This window comes from Scyliorhinus torazame, chromosome 2 (genome assembly GCF_047496885.1).
Source record: "Scyliorhinus torazame isolate Kashiwa2021f chromosome 2, sScyTor2.1, whole genome shotgun sequence".
NCBI classification, from domain to species: Eukaryota; Metazoa; Chordata; class Chondrichthyes; order Carcharhiniformes; family Scyliorhinidae; genus Scyliorhinus; species Scyliorhinus torazame.
Window position 1 is genome coordinate 257,064,135 of NC_092708.1, and position 17,818 is coordinate 257,081,952.

The 17,818-nt window shown below is 49.3% G+C and overlaps 1 protein-coding gene across 2 annotated transcripts in view; it reads left to right on the forward strand.

Moving 5' to 3' along the window:
- Window positions 1–17,818, forward strand: part of mapkbp1 (mitogen-activated protein kinase binding protein 1) — a 420,608-nt gene that overhangs the window by 243,915 nt on the left and 158,875 nt on the right. For both annotated transcript variants that reach the window (XM_072486182.1, XM_072486183.1), the window contains 2 exons: window positions 950–1,075; window positions 3,950–4,020. In XM_072486182.1, the coding sequence (XP_072342283.1) occupies window positions 950–1,075; window positions 3,950–4,020 (197 nt within the window). The remainder of the gene's footprint in view (window positions 1–949; window positions 1,076–3,949; window positions 4,021–17,818) is intronic.

Below are 17,818 nucleotides of genomic sequence, written 5' to 3' on the forward strand. Positions count from 1 at the left end.
GCCTATACTTAGCTTCAGAATTGGCCCACCAGGTCAGGGGAACAATTGGCCTTTCGTTCAGGTCCGGAGTCCGCAGGATTCAAAAGCTGGTATGGACTTGTAGCTAGGAGCGCCTATCTCGTAGCGAGCGTTGACTGGAGACTTACTTGGTTGATGTGGCCGCTTGGACAGGTCACTCTCACGGGTTGATTCAAGTTGCTGAGTGACCCTGCCAAAGAAGGACGATTTGAACTTGGGGGCTTTACTTTACAGTCCCCAGGGGCTTCCCGCCCTTCGGGGCGGACCCTGTACCTGGTTCCAAATGATTGGACTGCGTTCCGATCACTTGGATCGATTTCTCCAATACTGGAGTTGTTCCCTGATTGCTGGGCGGTCTAATGTCCGAAGGCCTAAATGTCCGTTGGCCTTCCTTTGTCTTGGCTCCTGCTGGCGCCGAAGAGTCTGGCTTGGCTTTATTCACCTTAACTGTTGCAATTGTGCCTTGGAATTGCTCATTACTATGCAAATGGCTGCTGGTTTCAGTGCTGTCTGGTTTTTGCAAGTTTCAATACACATGGAGCGAAATTCTCCAGAAACGGCGCGATGTCCGCCGACTGGCGCCCAAAACGGCGCAAATCAGTCGGGCATCGCGCCGCCCCAAAGGTGCGGAATGCTCTGCATCTTTGGGGGCCGAGCCCCAACCTTAAGGGGCTAGGTCAGCGCCGGACGAATTTCCGTCCCGCCAGCTGGCGGAAAAGGCCTTTGGTGCCTTGAAGAAATCTTGAAGATTTGACCACCTGTCTTTGTAATTCTATGTGGCCTGGTCTCAATTTTTGCCCAATAACATTCCTATGAATTTCATTACATTAAAGGCGCTATTACTTGCAAGTTGTTATTCCTGTTCTCGGCAGGCTTTGCCCCCATGTCTGTACCTGATTTTTATTTTTATTCTTTCCTTATCCTTCACCAGGCATGAATTTGTTGGCGTCTGCCAGCCGAGACCGCCTGATCCATGTGCTAGACGCAGAGGACGATTACAGCCTGCTCCAAACACTGGACGAGCATTCCTCTTCCATCACTGCCGTCAAGTTCACAGGTACGGATGTGTGTGAGTGTGGTGCCACATGCTCAGTGTTGACAGTTTAGCTCATTTTTTTCAATAGAATCTGCAGGGCAGAAGGAGGTCATTCGGCCCATCGAGTCTGCACCGGCTCTTAGAAAGAGCACCCCACTTAAGCCCACTCCTCCACCGTATCCCTGTAACCCAGTAACCCCACCCAACCTTTTTGGACACTAAGGGCAATTTATCATGGCCAATCCACCTAACCTGCATGTCTTTGGACTGTGGGAGGAAACTGGAGCACCCGGAGGAAACCCACGCACACACGGGGAGAAAGTGCAGACTCCACACAGGCAGTGGCCTAGACCCGGGAATCAAACCTGGGACCCTGGAGCTGTGAAGCAACTGTGCTATCCACTTTGAGAATGCCCACAGAATTAAGTGCCAATCAGGGGATGGACACTCCACCATTCTTGAGCTCCTGGCAATCAGAGGCAAGCAGCTGTGCAGTGCTCAGCAGTGCCATCAGGGGAGTGGTGGAATTTGCCAATGATGCACCAACCCAAGGCCCAAGAACACTGAGGGACACTCACCTGTGGCCTGTGGTCAGGAGAGTCAGCAGGGAGTTGGTTTTCTGTGACCCCCCCCCCCTGGCTTTCAAGTGCCGGGTCCTTCAATCAGCTCACAAGCAACTGTGACTGAACTTGCTTTTTGGGATTGCCTCATGGTGAGTTGAATACCAGCAGCAGTGGGATGAGGCCTGTAAGTGGACACTAATTGCCCACTCAAGGCCATCAATTGGCAGGGAGAAGGCTGTCACAGGCTTTCCTGCCTGGACTTAACTGGGGCAGAGACAGGAAGATGGTGGACTCCTCCACCATCGAGGGACGGCATTAAATTCTGCCCAAGGAATCAAACTAGCAGTTGGATTCTCAATTAATTTAACTCCCCGTTAACACAATTAGCCATTCCGTCGCTATCACAGCACAGTGTTTATACTTCACGTTGGGTAGATGGAAGTGTTGTTCCAATGCCACTGGACTTGCAGTGCCTGGACTTGAACCCTGGGAACATGGGTTCAAGTCCCCACCATGGCAGCCGGTGGAATTTAAATTCAATTGATAAAAAAATCTTGGATCAAGAACTAATCTCAGGAATGCTGACTTTGAAACTATCATTAATTGTCATAAAACCCCAGCTGGTTCACTTTAGGGAAGGAAATCTGCCAACCTTACCTGGTCTGGTCTACATGTGACTCCAGGCCCATTGCAATGGGGTTGACTCATAACTGCCCTCTGAAATGGCCCCAAAAGCCACTTAGTTCAAGGACAATTAAGGATGGGTAACAAATAATGGCCTTGTCACTGACACTCAAGTCTCTTGAAAAAAGAAAACCAACCCTTTGTCATCTCACTCCTCAACATAATCTTCGATTCCCTTCTTGTCCATGTGCTCTCCTACTGTCCCTTTTAATGCATCGATGCTATTCACCTCAAGTCAATCTGGTCCTGATCACATTACAGTTGGTGGGATCTTGCTATGTGGAGGTTGGCTGCTGTGTTTCTTACAAGATACTGCTTTTCAAAAAGTACTTAATTAACTGTAATGTGTTTTGCGAGGTCTGGTGGTTATGAAAAGTACTGTATAAATGTGCCTGAACAGGAGCCAGCACTGACACACACATCGGCTGTACAGTACCAGATGACAGTGAGTCCTCCATAGCCAACAGGTATGGACACTTCCAGGTGTTGAATTTTCACATAGACATAGAACATACAGTGCAGAAGGAGACCATTCGGCCCATCGAGTCTGCACCGACCCACTTAAGCCCGCACTTCCACCCTATCCCCGTAACCCAATAACCCCTCCTAACCTTTTGGACACTAAGGGCAATTTAGCATTGCCAATCCACCTAACCTGCACGTCTTTGGACTGTGGGAGGAAACCGGAGCACCCGGAGGAAACCCACGCAGACACGGGGAGAACTCCGGGCAATTCCCAGACTCCGCACAAACAGTGACGCAGCGGGGAATCGAAACTGCGACCCTGGCGCTGTGAAGCCATAGTGCTAGCCATTTGTGCTACCGTGCTGCCCATCTGAATGAATAGTCCTCCTGTTTTTGTGTATGGTTTCCCCGTGGTTGCTGGCAGTACAGGTAAACCCCCCCTGCCTCCCTAAAGCCAGTCCACCATCAAAAGGCACACGTCAGGAGTGTAATGGAATACTCTTCACTTGCCTGGATGAGTGCAGCTCCTACAACACTTGAGAAGCTCAACACCATCCAGGACAAGGAGCCCGTTAGATTGGCACCCCTTCCATAAACATTCACTCCCTCCACCAGCAACACACAGTAGCAGCAGTGTGTACCATCTACACGATGCACTGCCGGAATTCACCGATGCTTCTTAGGTAGAACCATCCAAATCCACAACCACTATCTGGAAGTCCGCTTACAAGTCAGACGCCATCCTGACTTGGAACACTGTCACCGTTTCTCACCTTCGCGAAGTCTAAATCCGGCAACTCACTCCCTAACAGCACTGTGGGTGTACCTGCTCCACGTGGACTGCAGCGGTTCAAGAAGGCAGCTCACCAACACCTTCTCAAGGGCAATTAGGGATGGGCAATAAATGTTGGCCAACCAGCGACGTTTAGATCCCATGAATGGTAAAAAACAAATATAACTGCATTATCCGCTTTACCTGCTGTGTCCTGCCTCAATAAATAAGCCGATGGGCAGGTAAGCCTGTGTTGAAATGATTCATGACTGTTATCAACAGTCCTGATCCGCTGGGACTCATGAAGCTGATATTTTTCTTCCTGCTCGGTGAAACTGGGAACATAAATAAGCCCATTGAGAATCCCTAAGTTACCATGGCAACTTAGTCACCTTCCTTTCTTCTTCACAGCAAATGATGGGAATGTCAGGATGATCACCTGTGGAGCAGACAAGAGTATTTACTTCCGGACAGCACAGAAGGTAACACATAGCAGTGTTGTACATAGACACCTTGATGAAAATCAAATCGAGGGGTTCAGATGGTTTATATATAGAATAATGGACACCCGGGAGTGAGTTACAGACTGGAATCTAATCGAGGGGTTCAGATGGTTTATATATAGAATAATGGATACCCAGGAGTGAGTTATAGACTGGAATCTAATCGAGGGGTTCAGATGGTTTATATATAGAATAATGGATACCCGGGAATGAGTTACAGACTGGAATCTAATCGAGGGGTTCAGATGATTTATATATAGAATAATGGATACCCAGGAGTGAGTTATAGACTGGAATCTAATTGAGGGGTTCAGATGGTTTATATATAGAATAATGGATACCCGGGAGTGAGTTACAGACTGGAATCTAATCGAGGGGTTCAGATGGTTTATATACAGAATAATGGATACCCGGGAGTGAGTTACAGACTGGAATCTAATTGAGGGGTTCAGATGGTTTATATACAGAATAATGGATACCCGGGAGTGAGGTACAGACTGGAATTAAATCGAGCGGTTCAGATGGTTTATTTATTGAATAATGGATACCCAGGAGTGGGTTACAGACTGGAATCTAATCGAAGGGTTCATATGGTTTATATGTAGAATAATGGATACCCGGGAATGAGACTGGAATCTAATCAAAGGTTTCAGTTGGTTAAGGTGTAAATTATTTGTTAAGTTATTTTCTTGGAGCAAATGAGAGGGGTCTTTTCTTTGCACGGAACCTAGTTATACTTGGCGTAGGAAGATGGGAAATAGGGGATACTAACATGTTTCAACTTGAGTAGAAAATTCAGCAAAACTTGTAGTCTGTATTCATTGAATTGAATATGAATTTACCTGAATATGTCTTTGGGAGAAGGGAAACAATGACGTCTTAGAGGGAAAGGTTGGCTAGTACATCGTGTGTGAGGAACATTGATTTAATTCATGGTTCAACTGCAGACAAACTGTTGGGATGAAAGTCTCCTTTGTCAGCTGCAAGGATTCGTTCTGAAATTCTACAGGTTCACTCTCAACCCCAGTCCAAGTGGGCTCCAATCCACACGTAGTTAGACTCGAATGGGCACGACTTTGCATCTCGTGATTCTGCACATTGTCATTCAATTCATTGGCCACAGAATCACACTCACTCCTGATGAGTAACATCGATCTTTCTCACAATGTGTTCAGAAACTAAACTGTTTTCATCCACCCCTCCCTGTTTCCTGTCTGCTGATTGTTACTTTGAACTTGCGTTGTTTATCTTGTGTGTTCCAGTGACTTGAGTAAGTGCTCGGGAGGGGTTACTGACCCTGCTGCTGCAGAGAGCTGAATTGACACACAGTTTAAATCGCCCCCAAGCTATTGACACTGCTCTTGCTTGGTGTTACGTTGCCAGGCGCTTCAGACTAAATAGGGTGCATCAACAGACAGACAGAGCACAGGCATGCCCTTGTTTTAACAGGACCACTGCTATCACTGCGCATTTCTCTAGGTCCTTGAATGGCAGAGAGCAACTAGGAGCAAGTGCATGGACCACGGAATTGATCTGCAAACACACTTACTAACCAAAACAGGCTTTCCCACTCAGACCAGAATTAAAATGAAAATAGACTCCCACTGATGCGGAAGAACCAAAATTTTTAGGGTGGCACGGTAGCGTAGTGGTTAGCACTGCTGCCTCATGGCGCCGAGGGCCCGGGTTCGATCCTGGCCCCGGGTCATTGTCCGTGTAGTGTTTACACAGTCTCCGCATGCCTGCGTTGGTCTCACCCCCATAACCCAAAGATGGGCAGGGTCGGCGAATTGGCCATGCTAAATTGCCCCTTTGAAAAAAGAATTGGGTGTTCTAAATTTTAAAAAAGAACCTCAATTTTCGAGACTCAGTAATACTTATGTTTCCAACAACATTCTGATATACTCCTCACTGTAACACTGATATACCCCACACCCCTCAATGTAACACTGATATACCCCACACCCCTCCCTGTAACACTGATATACCCCACACCCCTCAATGTAACACTGATATACCCCACACCCCTCCCTGTAACACTGATATACCCCACACCCCTCACTGTGACACTGATATACCCCACACCCCTCACTGTAATACTGATATACCCCACACCCCTCACTGTGACACTGATATACCCCACACCCCTCCCTGTAACACTGATATACCCCACACCCCTCAATGTAACACTGATATACCCCACACCCCTCACTGTGACACTGATATACCCCACACCCCTCACTGTAACACTGATATACCCCACACCCCTCACTGTGACACTGATATACCTCACACCCCTCACTGGGACACTGATATACCCCACAACCCTCACTGTGACACTGATGTACCCCACACTCCTCCCTGTAACACTGATATACCCCACACCCCTCACTGTGACACTGATATACCCCACACCCCTCACTGTGACACTGATATACCCCACACCCCTCACTGTGACACTGACATACCCCACATCCCTCACTGTAACACTGATATACCCCACACCCCTCACTGTAACACTGATAAACCCAAACACACATCACTGTGACACTGATATACCCCACATCCCTCACTGTACACTGATATACCCCACACCCCTCACTGTGACACTGATATACCCCACACCCCTCACTGTGACACTGATATACCCCAGACCCCTCAGTGACACTGATATACCCCACACCCCTCACTGTAACACTGATATACCCCACAGCTCTCACTGTGACACTGATATACCCCACACCCCTCACTGTAACACTGATAAACCCCACACCCCTCAGTGACACTGATATACCCCACACCCCTCACTGTAACACTGATATACCCCACACCCCTCACTGACACTGATATCCCCACACCCCTCACTGTAACACTGATATACCCCACACCCCTCACTGTGACACTGATATACTCCTCATTGTAACACTGATATACCCCACACGCATCACTGTAACACTGATATACCCCACACCCCTCACTGTAACACTGGTATACCCCACACCCTTCACTGTAACACTGATATACCCCACAACCGTCACTGTATAACTGGTATACCCCACACCCCTCACTGTGACACTGATACACCCCACACGCCTCACTGTAACACTGATATACCCCACACCTCTCACTGTAACACTGATATACGCCTCACTCCTCACTGAAACACTGATATACCCCACACCCCTCACTGTAACACTGATATACCCCACACCCCTCAGTGACACTGATATACCCCACACCCCTCACTGTAACACTGATATACCCCACACCCCTCACTGACACTGATATACCCCACACCCCTGACTGTAACACTGATATACCCCACACCCCTCACTGTGACACTGATATACTCCTCACTGTAACACTGATATACCCCACACGCATCACTGTAACACTGATATACCCCACACCCCTCACTGTAACACTGGTATACCCCACACCCCTCACTGTAACACTGATATACCCCACAACCGTCACTGTATAACTGGTATACCCCACACCCCTCACTGTGACACTGATACACCCCACACGCCTCACTGTAACACTGATATACCCCACACCCCTCACTGTAACACTGATATACCCCACACCCCTCACTGTAACACTGATATACGCCTCATTCCTCACAGTAACACTGATATACCCCCACAACCCTCACTGTAACACTGATGTACCCCACACCCCTCACTGTCACACTGATATACCCCACACCCTTCACTGTAACACTGATATATCCCACAAGCGTCACTGTATAACTGGTATACCGCGCACCCCTCACTGTGACACTGATACACCCCACACGCCTCACTGTAACACTGATATACTCCACACCCCTCACTGTGACACTGATATACCCCACACCCCTCACTGTAACACTTATATACGCCTCACTCCTCACTGTAACACTGATATACCCCACACCCCTCACTGTCACACTGATATACCCCACACCCCTCCTGTAAGACTGATATACCCCACACCCCTCACTGTGACACTGATATACCCCACACCTCTCACTGTAACACTGATATACCCCACACCCCTCACTGTCACACTGATGTACCCCACACCCCTCACTGTGACACTGATATACCCCACACCCCTCAGTGACACTGACATACCCCACACCCCTCACTGTAACACTGATATACCCCACAGCCCTCACTGTGACACTGATATACCCCACACCCCTCACTGTAACACTGATGTACCCCACACCCCTCAGTGACACTGATATACCCCACACCCCTCACTATAACACTGATATACCCCACACCCCTCACTGACACTGATATACCCCACACCCCTCACTGTGACACTGACTTACCCCACACCCCTCACTGTAACCCTGATATACCCCACACCCCTCACTGTAACACTGATATACCCCACACCCCTCACTGTGACACTGATATACCCCACACCCCTCACTGTAACACTGATCTACCCCACACCCCTCACTGTAACACTGATATAGCCCACACTCCTCACTCGAACACTGACATACCCACACCTCTCACTGTGACACTGATATACCCCACACCCCCCACTGTAACATTGATCTACCCCACACCCCTCACTGTAACACTGATATACCCCACACCTCTCACTGTAACACTGATATACCCCACACCCCTCACTGAAACAATGATATACCCCACACCCCTCACTGTGACACTGATATACCCCACACCCCTCACTGTAACACTGATATACCCCACACCCCTCCCTGTAACACTGATATAGCCCACACTCCTCACTGTCACACTGATACACCCACTCCCCTCACTGTAACACTGATATACCCCACTCCCCTCACCGTAACACTGATGTAGCCCACACCCCTCACTGTAACACTGATATACCCCACACCCCTCACTGTAACACTGATATACCCCACACCCCTCACTGTAACACTGATATACCCCACACCCCTCACTGTGACACTGATATACCCCACACACATCACTGTGACACTGATATACCCCACATCCCTCACTGTACACTGATATACCCCACACCCCTCACTGTGACACTGATATACCCCACACCCCTCACTGTGACACTGATATACCCCAGACCCCTCAGTGACACTGATATACCCCACACCCCTCACTGTAACACTGATATACCCCACAGCTCTCACTGTGACACTGATATACCCCACACCCCTCACTATAACACTGATATACCCCACACCCCTCAGTGACACTAATATACCCCACACCCCTCATTGTAACACTGATATACCCCACACCCCTCACTGACACTGATATCCCCACACCCCTCACTGTAACACTGATATACCCCACACCCCTCACTGTGACACTGATATACTCCTCACTGTAACACTGATATACCCCACACGCATCACTGTAACACTGATATACCCCACACCCCTCACTGTAACACTGGTATACCCCACACCCTTCACTGTAACACTGATATACCCCACAACCATCACTGTATAACTGGTATACCCCACACCCCTCACTGTGACACTGATACACCCCACACGCCTCACCGTAACACTGATATACCCCACACCTCTCACTGTAACACTGATATACGCCTCACTCCTCACTGTAACACTGATATACCCCACACCCCTCACTGTAACACTGATATACCCCACACCCCTCAGTGACACTGATATACCCCACACCCTCACTGTAACACTGATATACCCCACACCCCTCACTGACACTGATATACCCCACACCCCTCACTGTAACACTGATATACCCCACACCCCTCACTGTGACACTGATATACTCCTCACTGTAACACTGATATACCCCACACGCATCACTGTAACACTGATATACCCCACACCCCTCACTGTAACACTGGTATACCCCACACCCTTCACTGTAACACTGATATACCCCACAACCGTCACTGTATAACTGGTATACCCCACACCCCTCACTGTGACACTGATACACCCCACACGCCTCACTGTAACACTGATATACCCCACACCTCTCACTGTAACACTGATATACGCCTCACTCCTCACTGTAACACTGATATACCCCACACCCCTCACTGTAACACTGATATACCCCACACCCCTCAGTGACACTGATATACCCCACAGCCTCACTGTAACACTGATATACCCCACACCCCTCACTGACACTGATATACCCCACACCCCTCACTGTAACACTGATATACCCCACACCCCTCACTGTGACACTGATATACTCCTCACTGTAACACTGATATACCCCACACGCATCACTGTAACACTGATATACCCCACACCCCTCACTGTAACACTGGTATACCCCACACCCTTCACTGTAACACTGATATACCCCACAACCGTCACTGTATAACTGGTATACCCCACACCCCTCACTGTGACACTGATACACCCCACACGCCTCACTGTAACACTGATATACCCCACACCCCTCATTGTAACACTGATATACCCCACACCCCTCACTGTAACACTGATATACGCCTCATTCCTCACAGTAACACTGATATACCCCCACACCCCTCACTGTAACACTAATGTACCCCACACCCTCACTGTCACACTGATATACACCACACCCTTCACTGTAACACTGATATACCCCACAAGCGTCACTGTATAACTGGTATACCCCGCACCCCTCACTGTGACACTGATACACCCCACACGCCTCACTGTAACACTGATATACTCCACACCCTCACTGTGACACTGATATACCCCACACCCCTCACTGTAACACTTATGTACGCCTCACTCCTCACTGTAACACTGATATACCCCACACCCCTCACTGTCACACTGATATACCCCACACCCTCACTGTAGCACTGATATACCACACACCCCTCACTGTAACACTGATGTATCCCACACCCCTCACTGTGACACAGATATACCCCACACCCCTCACTGTAACACTGATATACCCCACACCTCTCACTGTAACACTGATATACGCCTCACTCCTCACTGTAACACTGATATACCCCACACCCCTCACTGTAACACTGATATACCCCACACCCCTCAGTGTCACTGATATACCCCACAGCCTCACTGTAACACTGATATACCCCACACCCCTCACTGACACTGATATACCCCACACCCCTCACTGTAACACTGATATACCCCACACCCCTCACTGTGACACTGATATACTCCTCACTGTAACACTGATATACCCCACACGCATCACTGTAACACTGATATACCCCACACCCCTCACTGTAACACTGGTATACCCCACACCCTTCACTGTAACACTGATATACCCCACAACCGTCACTGTATAACTGGTATACCCCACACCCCTCACTGTGACACTGATACACCCCACACGCCTCACTGTAACACTGATATACCCCACACCCCTCATTGTAACACTGATATACCCCACACCCCTCACTGTAACACTGATATACGCCTCATTCCTCACAGTAACACTGATATACCCCCACACCCCTCACTGTAACACTAATGTACCCCACACCCCTCACTGTCACACTGATATACACCACACCCTTCACTGTAACACTGATATACCCCACAAGCGTCACTGTATAACTGGTATACCCCGCACCCCTCACTGTGACACTGATACACCCCACACGCCTCACTGTAACACTGATATACTCCACACCCTCACTGTGACACTGATATACCCCACACCCCTCACTGTAACACTTATGGACGCCTCACTCCTCACTGTAACACTGATATACCCCACACCCCTCACTGTCACACTGATATACCCCACACCCTCACTGTAGCACTGATATACCACACACCCCTCACTGTAACACTGATGTATCCCACACCCCTCACTGTGACACAGATATACCCCACACCCCTCACTGTAACAGTGATATACCCCACACCACTCACTGTCACACTGATGTACCCCACACCCCTCACTGTGACACTGATATACCCCACACCCCTCAGTGACACTGATATACCCCACACCCCTCACTGTAACACTGATATACCCCACAGCCCTCACTGTGACACAGATATACCCCACACCCCTCACTATAACACTGATATACCCCAGACCCCTCACTGACACTGATATACCCCACACCCCTCACTGTGACACTGACTTACCCCACACCCCTCACTGTAACCCTGATATACCCCACACCCCTCACTGTAACACTGATATACCCCACACCCCTCACTGTGACACTGATATACCCCACACCCCTCACTGTAACACTGATCTACCCCACACCCCTCACTGTAACACTGATTTCGCCCACACTCCTCACTCTAACACTGACATACCCCACACCTCTCACTGTGACACTGATATACCCCACACCCCCCACTGTAACATTGATCTACCCCACACCCCTCACTGTAACACTGATATACCCCACTCTTCTCACTGTAACACTGATATACCCCAGACCCCTCACTGAAACAATGATATACCCCACACCCCTCACTGTGACACTGATATACCCCACACCCCTCACTGTGACACTGATATACCCCACACCCCTCACTGTAACACTGATATACCCTACACCCCTCACTGTAACACTGATATACCCCACACCCCTCACTGTAACATTGATCTACCCCACACCCCTCACTGTAACACTGATATACCCCACTCTTCTCACTGTAACACTGATATACCCCACACCCCTCACTGAAACAATGATATACTCCACACCCCTCACTGTGACACTGATATACCCCACACCCCTCACTGTGACACTGATATACCCCACACCCCTCACTGTAACACTGATATAACCCACACCCCTCCCTGTAACACTAATATAGCCCACACTCCTCCCTGTAACACTGATACACCCCACACCCCTCGCTGTAACACTGATGTACCCCACTCCTCTCACTGTAACACTGATATACCCCACTCCCCTCACTGTAACACTGATATACCCCACTCCCCTCACTGTAACACTGATGTAGCCCACTCCCCTCACTGTAACAATGATATACCCCACACTCCTCACTCTAACACTGATATACCCCACACTCCTCACTGTAACACTGATATACCCCACACTCCTCACTCAAACACTGATACAGCCCACACCCCTCACTGTAACACTGATATACCCCACACCCCTCACTGTGACACTGATATACCCCACACTCCTCACTGTAACACTGATATACCCCACACTGCCTCACTCTAACATTGATAAACCCCACTCCCCTCACTGTAACACTGATATACCCCACTCCCCTCACTGTAACACTGATATACCCCACTCCCCTCACTGTAACACTGATGTAGCCCACACCCCTCACTGTAACAATGATATACCCCACACTCCTCACTGTAACACTGATATACCCCACACTCCTCACTCAAACACTGATACAGCCCACACCCCTCACTGTAACACTGATATACCCCACACCCCTCACTGTGACACTGATATAGCCCACACTCCTCACTCTAACATTGATAAACCCCACACCCCTCACTGTGACACTGATATACCCCACACCCCTCACTGTAACACTGATCTACCGCACACCCCTCACTGTGACACTGATATAGCCCACACCCCTCACTGTGACACTGATATACCCCACACCCCTCACTGTAACACTGATATACCCCACACCCCTCACTGTAACACTGATATACACCACACCCCTCACTGTGACACTGATATACCACACACCGCTCACTGTAACACTGATCTACCCGACGTCCCTCCATGTAACACTGATATACCCCACACCCCTCACTGTGACACTGATATACCCCACACCCCTCACTGCAACACTGATATACCCCACACCCCTTACTGAAACAATGATATACCCCACAACCCTCACTGTGACACTGATATACCCCACACCCCTCCCTGTAACACTGATATACCACACACCCCTCCCTGTAACACTGATATACCCCTCACCACTCACTGTAACACTGATATAGCCCACACTCCTCACTGTAACACTGATACACCCCACACCCCTCGCTGTAACACTGATGTACCCCACTCCCCTCACTGTAACACTGATATACCCCACTCCCCTCACTGTAACACTGATATACCCCACACCCCTCACTGTAACACTGATATACCCCACAGCTCTCACTGTGACACTGATATACCCCACACCCCTCACTGTAACACTGATATACCCCACACCCCTCAGTGACACTGATATACCCCACACCCCTCATTGTAACACTGATATACCCCACACCCCTCACTGACACTGATATCCCCACACCCCTCACTGTAACACTGATATACCCCACACCCCTCACTGTGACACTGATATACTCCTCACTGTAACACTGATATACCCCACACGCATCACTGTAACACTGATATACCCCACACCCCTCACTGTAACGCTGGTATACCCCACACCCTTCACTGTAACACTGATATACCCCACAACCGTCACTGTATAACTGGTATACCCCACACCCCTCACTGTGACACTGATACACCCCACACGCCTCACTGTAACACTGATATACCCCACACCTCTCACTGTAACACTGATATACGCCTCACTCCTCACTGTAACACTGATATACCCCACACCCCTCAGTGACACTGATATACCCCACACCCTCACTGTAACTCTGATATACCCCACACCCCTCACTGACACTGATATACCCCACACCCCTCACTGTAACACTGATATACCCCACACCCCTCACTGTGACACTGATATACCCCACACTGTAACACTGATATACCCCACACGCATCACTGTAACACTGATATACCCCACACCCCTCACTGTAACACTGGTATACCCCACACCCTTCACTGTAACACTGATATACCCCACAACCGTCACTGTATAACTGGTATACCCCACACCCCTCACTGTGACACTGATACACCCCACACGCCTCACTGTAACACTGATATACCCCACACCCCTCATTGTAACACTGATATACCCCACACCCCTCACTGTAACACTGATATACGCCTCATTCCTCACAGTAACACTGATATACCCCCACACCCCTCACTGTAACACTAATGTACCCCACACCCCTCACTGTCACACTGATATACACCACACCCTTCACTGTAACACTGATATACCCCACAAGCGTCACTGTATAACTGGTATACCCCGCACCACTCACTGTGACACTGATACACCCCACACGCCTCACTGTAACACTGATATACTCCACACCCTCACTGTGACACTGATATACCCCACACCCCTCACTGTGACACTGATATACCCCACACCCCTCACTATAACACTGATATACCCCACACCCCTCACTGACACTGATATACCCCACACCCCTCACTGTGACACTGATTTACCCCACACCCCTCACTGTAACCCTGATATACGCCACACCCCTCACTGTAACACTGATATAACCCACACCCCTCACTGTGACACTGATATACCCCACACCCCTCACTGTAACACTGATCTACCCCACACCCCTCACTGTAACACTGATATAGCCCACACTCCTCACTCTAACACTGACATACCCCACACCTCTCACTGTGACACTGATATACCCCACACCCCCCACTGTAACACTGATATACCCCACTCTTCTCACTGTAACACTGATATACCCCACACCCCTCACTGAAACAATGATATACCCCACACCCCTCACTGTGACACTGATATACCCCACACCCCTCACTGTGACACTGATATACCCCACACCCCTCACTGTAACACTGATATACCCCACACCCCTCACTGTAACACTGATATGCCCCACACCCCTCACTGTAACATTGATCTACGCCACACCCCTCACTGTAACACTGATATACCCAACTCTTCTCACTGTAACACTGATATACCCCACACCCCTCACTGAAACAATGATATACTTCACACCCCTCACTGTGACACTGATATACCCCACACCCCTCACTGTGACACTGATATACCCCACACCCCTCACTGTAACACTGATATAACCCACACCCCTCCCTGTAACACTAATATAGCCCACACTCCTCACTGTACACTGATACACCCCACACCCCTCGCTGTAACACTGATGTACCCCACTCCCCTCACTGTAACACTGATATACCCCACTCCCCTCACTGTAACACTGATATACCCCACTCCCCTCACTGTAACACTGATGTAGCCCACACCCCTCACTGTAACAATGATATACCCCACACTCTTCACTCTAACACTGATATACCCCACACCCCTCACTGTAACACTGATATACCCCACACCCCTCACTGTAACACTGATATACCCCACACCCCTCACTGTAACACTGATATAGCCCACACTCCTCACTGTAACACTGATATACCCCACACTCCTCACTCAAACACTGATACAGCCCACACCCCTCACTGTAACACTGATATACCCCACATCCCTCACTGTAACACTGATATACCCCACACCCCTCACTGTGACACTGATATAGCCCACACTCCTCACTCTAACATTGATAAACCCCACACCCCTCACTGTGACACTGATATACCCCACACCCCTCACTGTAACACTGATCTACCCCACACCCCTCACTGTAACACTGATATACACCACACCCCTCACTGTGACACTGATATACCACACACCCCTCACTGTAACACTGATCTACCCCACACCCCTCCATGTAACACTGATATACCCCACACCCCTCACTGTGACACTGATATACCCCACACCCCTCACTGCAACAGTGATATACCCCACACCCCTTACTGAAACAATGATATACCCCACAACCCTCACTGTGACACTGATATACCCCACACCCCTCCCTGTAACACTGATATACCCCACACCCCTCCCTGTAACACTGATATACCCCTCACCACTCACTGTAACACTGATATAGCCCACACTCCTCACTGTAACACTGATACACCCCACACCCCTCGCTGTAACACTGATGTACCCCACTCCCCTCACTGTAACACTGATATACCCCACTCCCCTCACTGTAACACTGATATGCCCCACACCCCTCACTGTAACACTGATATACCCCACAGCTCTCACTGTGACACTGATATACCCCACACCCCTCACTGTAACACTGATTTTCCCCCACACCCCTCAGTGACACTGATATACCCCACACCCCTCATTGTAACACTGATATACCCCACACCCCTCACTGACACTGATATCCCCACACCCCTCACTGTAACACTGATATACCCCACACCCCTCACTGTGACACTGATATACTCCTCACTGTAACACTGATATACCCCACACGCATCACTGTAACACTGATATACCCCACACCCCTCACTGTAGCACTGGTATATCCCACACCCTTCACTGTAACACTGATATACCCCACAACCGTCACTGTATAACTGGTATACCCCACACCCCTCACTGTGACAGTGATACACCCCACACGCCTCACTGTAACACTGATATACCCCACACCTCTCACTGTAACACTGATATACGCCTCACTCCTCACTGTAACACTGATATACCCCACACCCCTCACTGTAACACTGATATACCCCACACCCCTCAGTGACACTGATATACCCCACACCCTCACTGTAACACTGATATACCCCACACCCCGCACTGACACTGATATACCCCACACCCCTCACTGTAACACTGATATACCCCACACCCCTCAGTGACACTGATATACCCCACACCCTCACTGTAACACTGATATACCCCACACCCCTCACTGACACTGATATACCCCACACCCCTCACTGTAACACTGATATACCCCACACCCCTCACTGTGACACTGATATACTCCTCACTGTAACACTG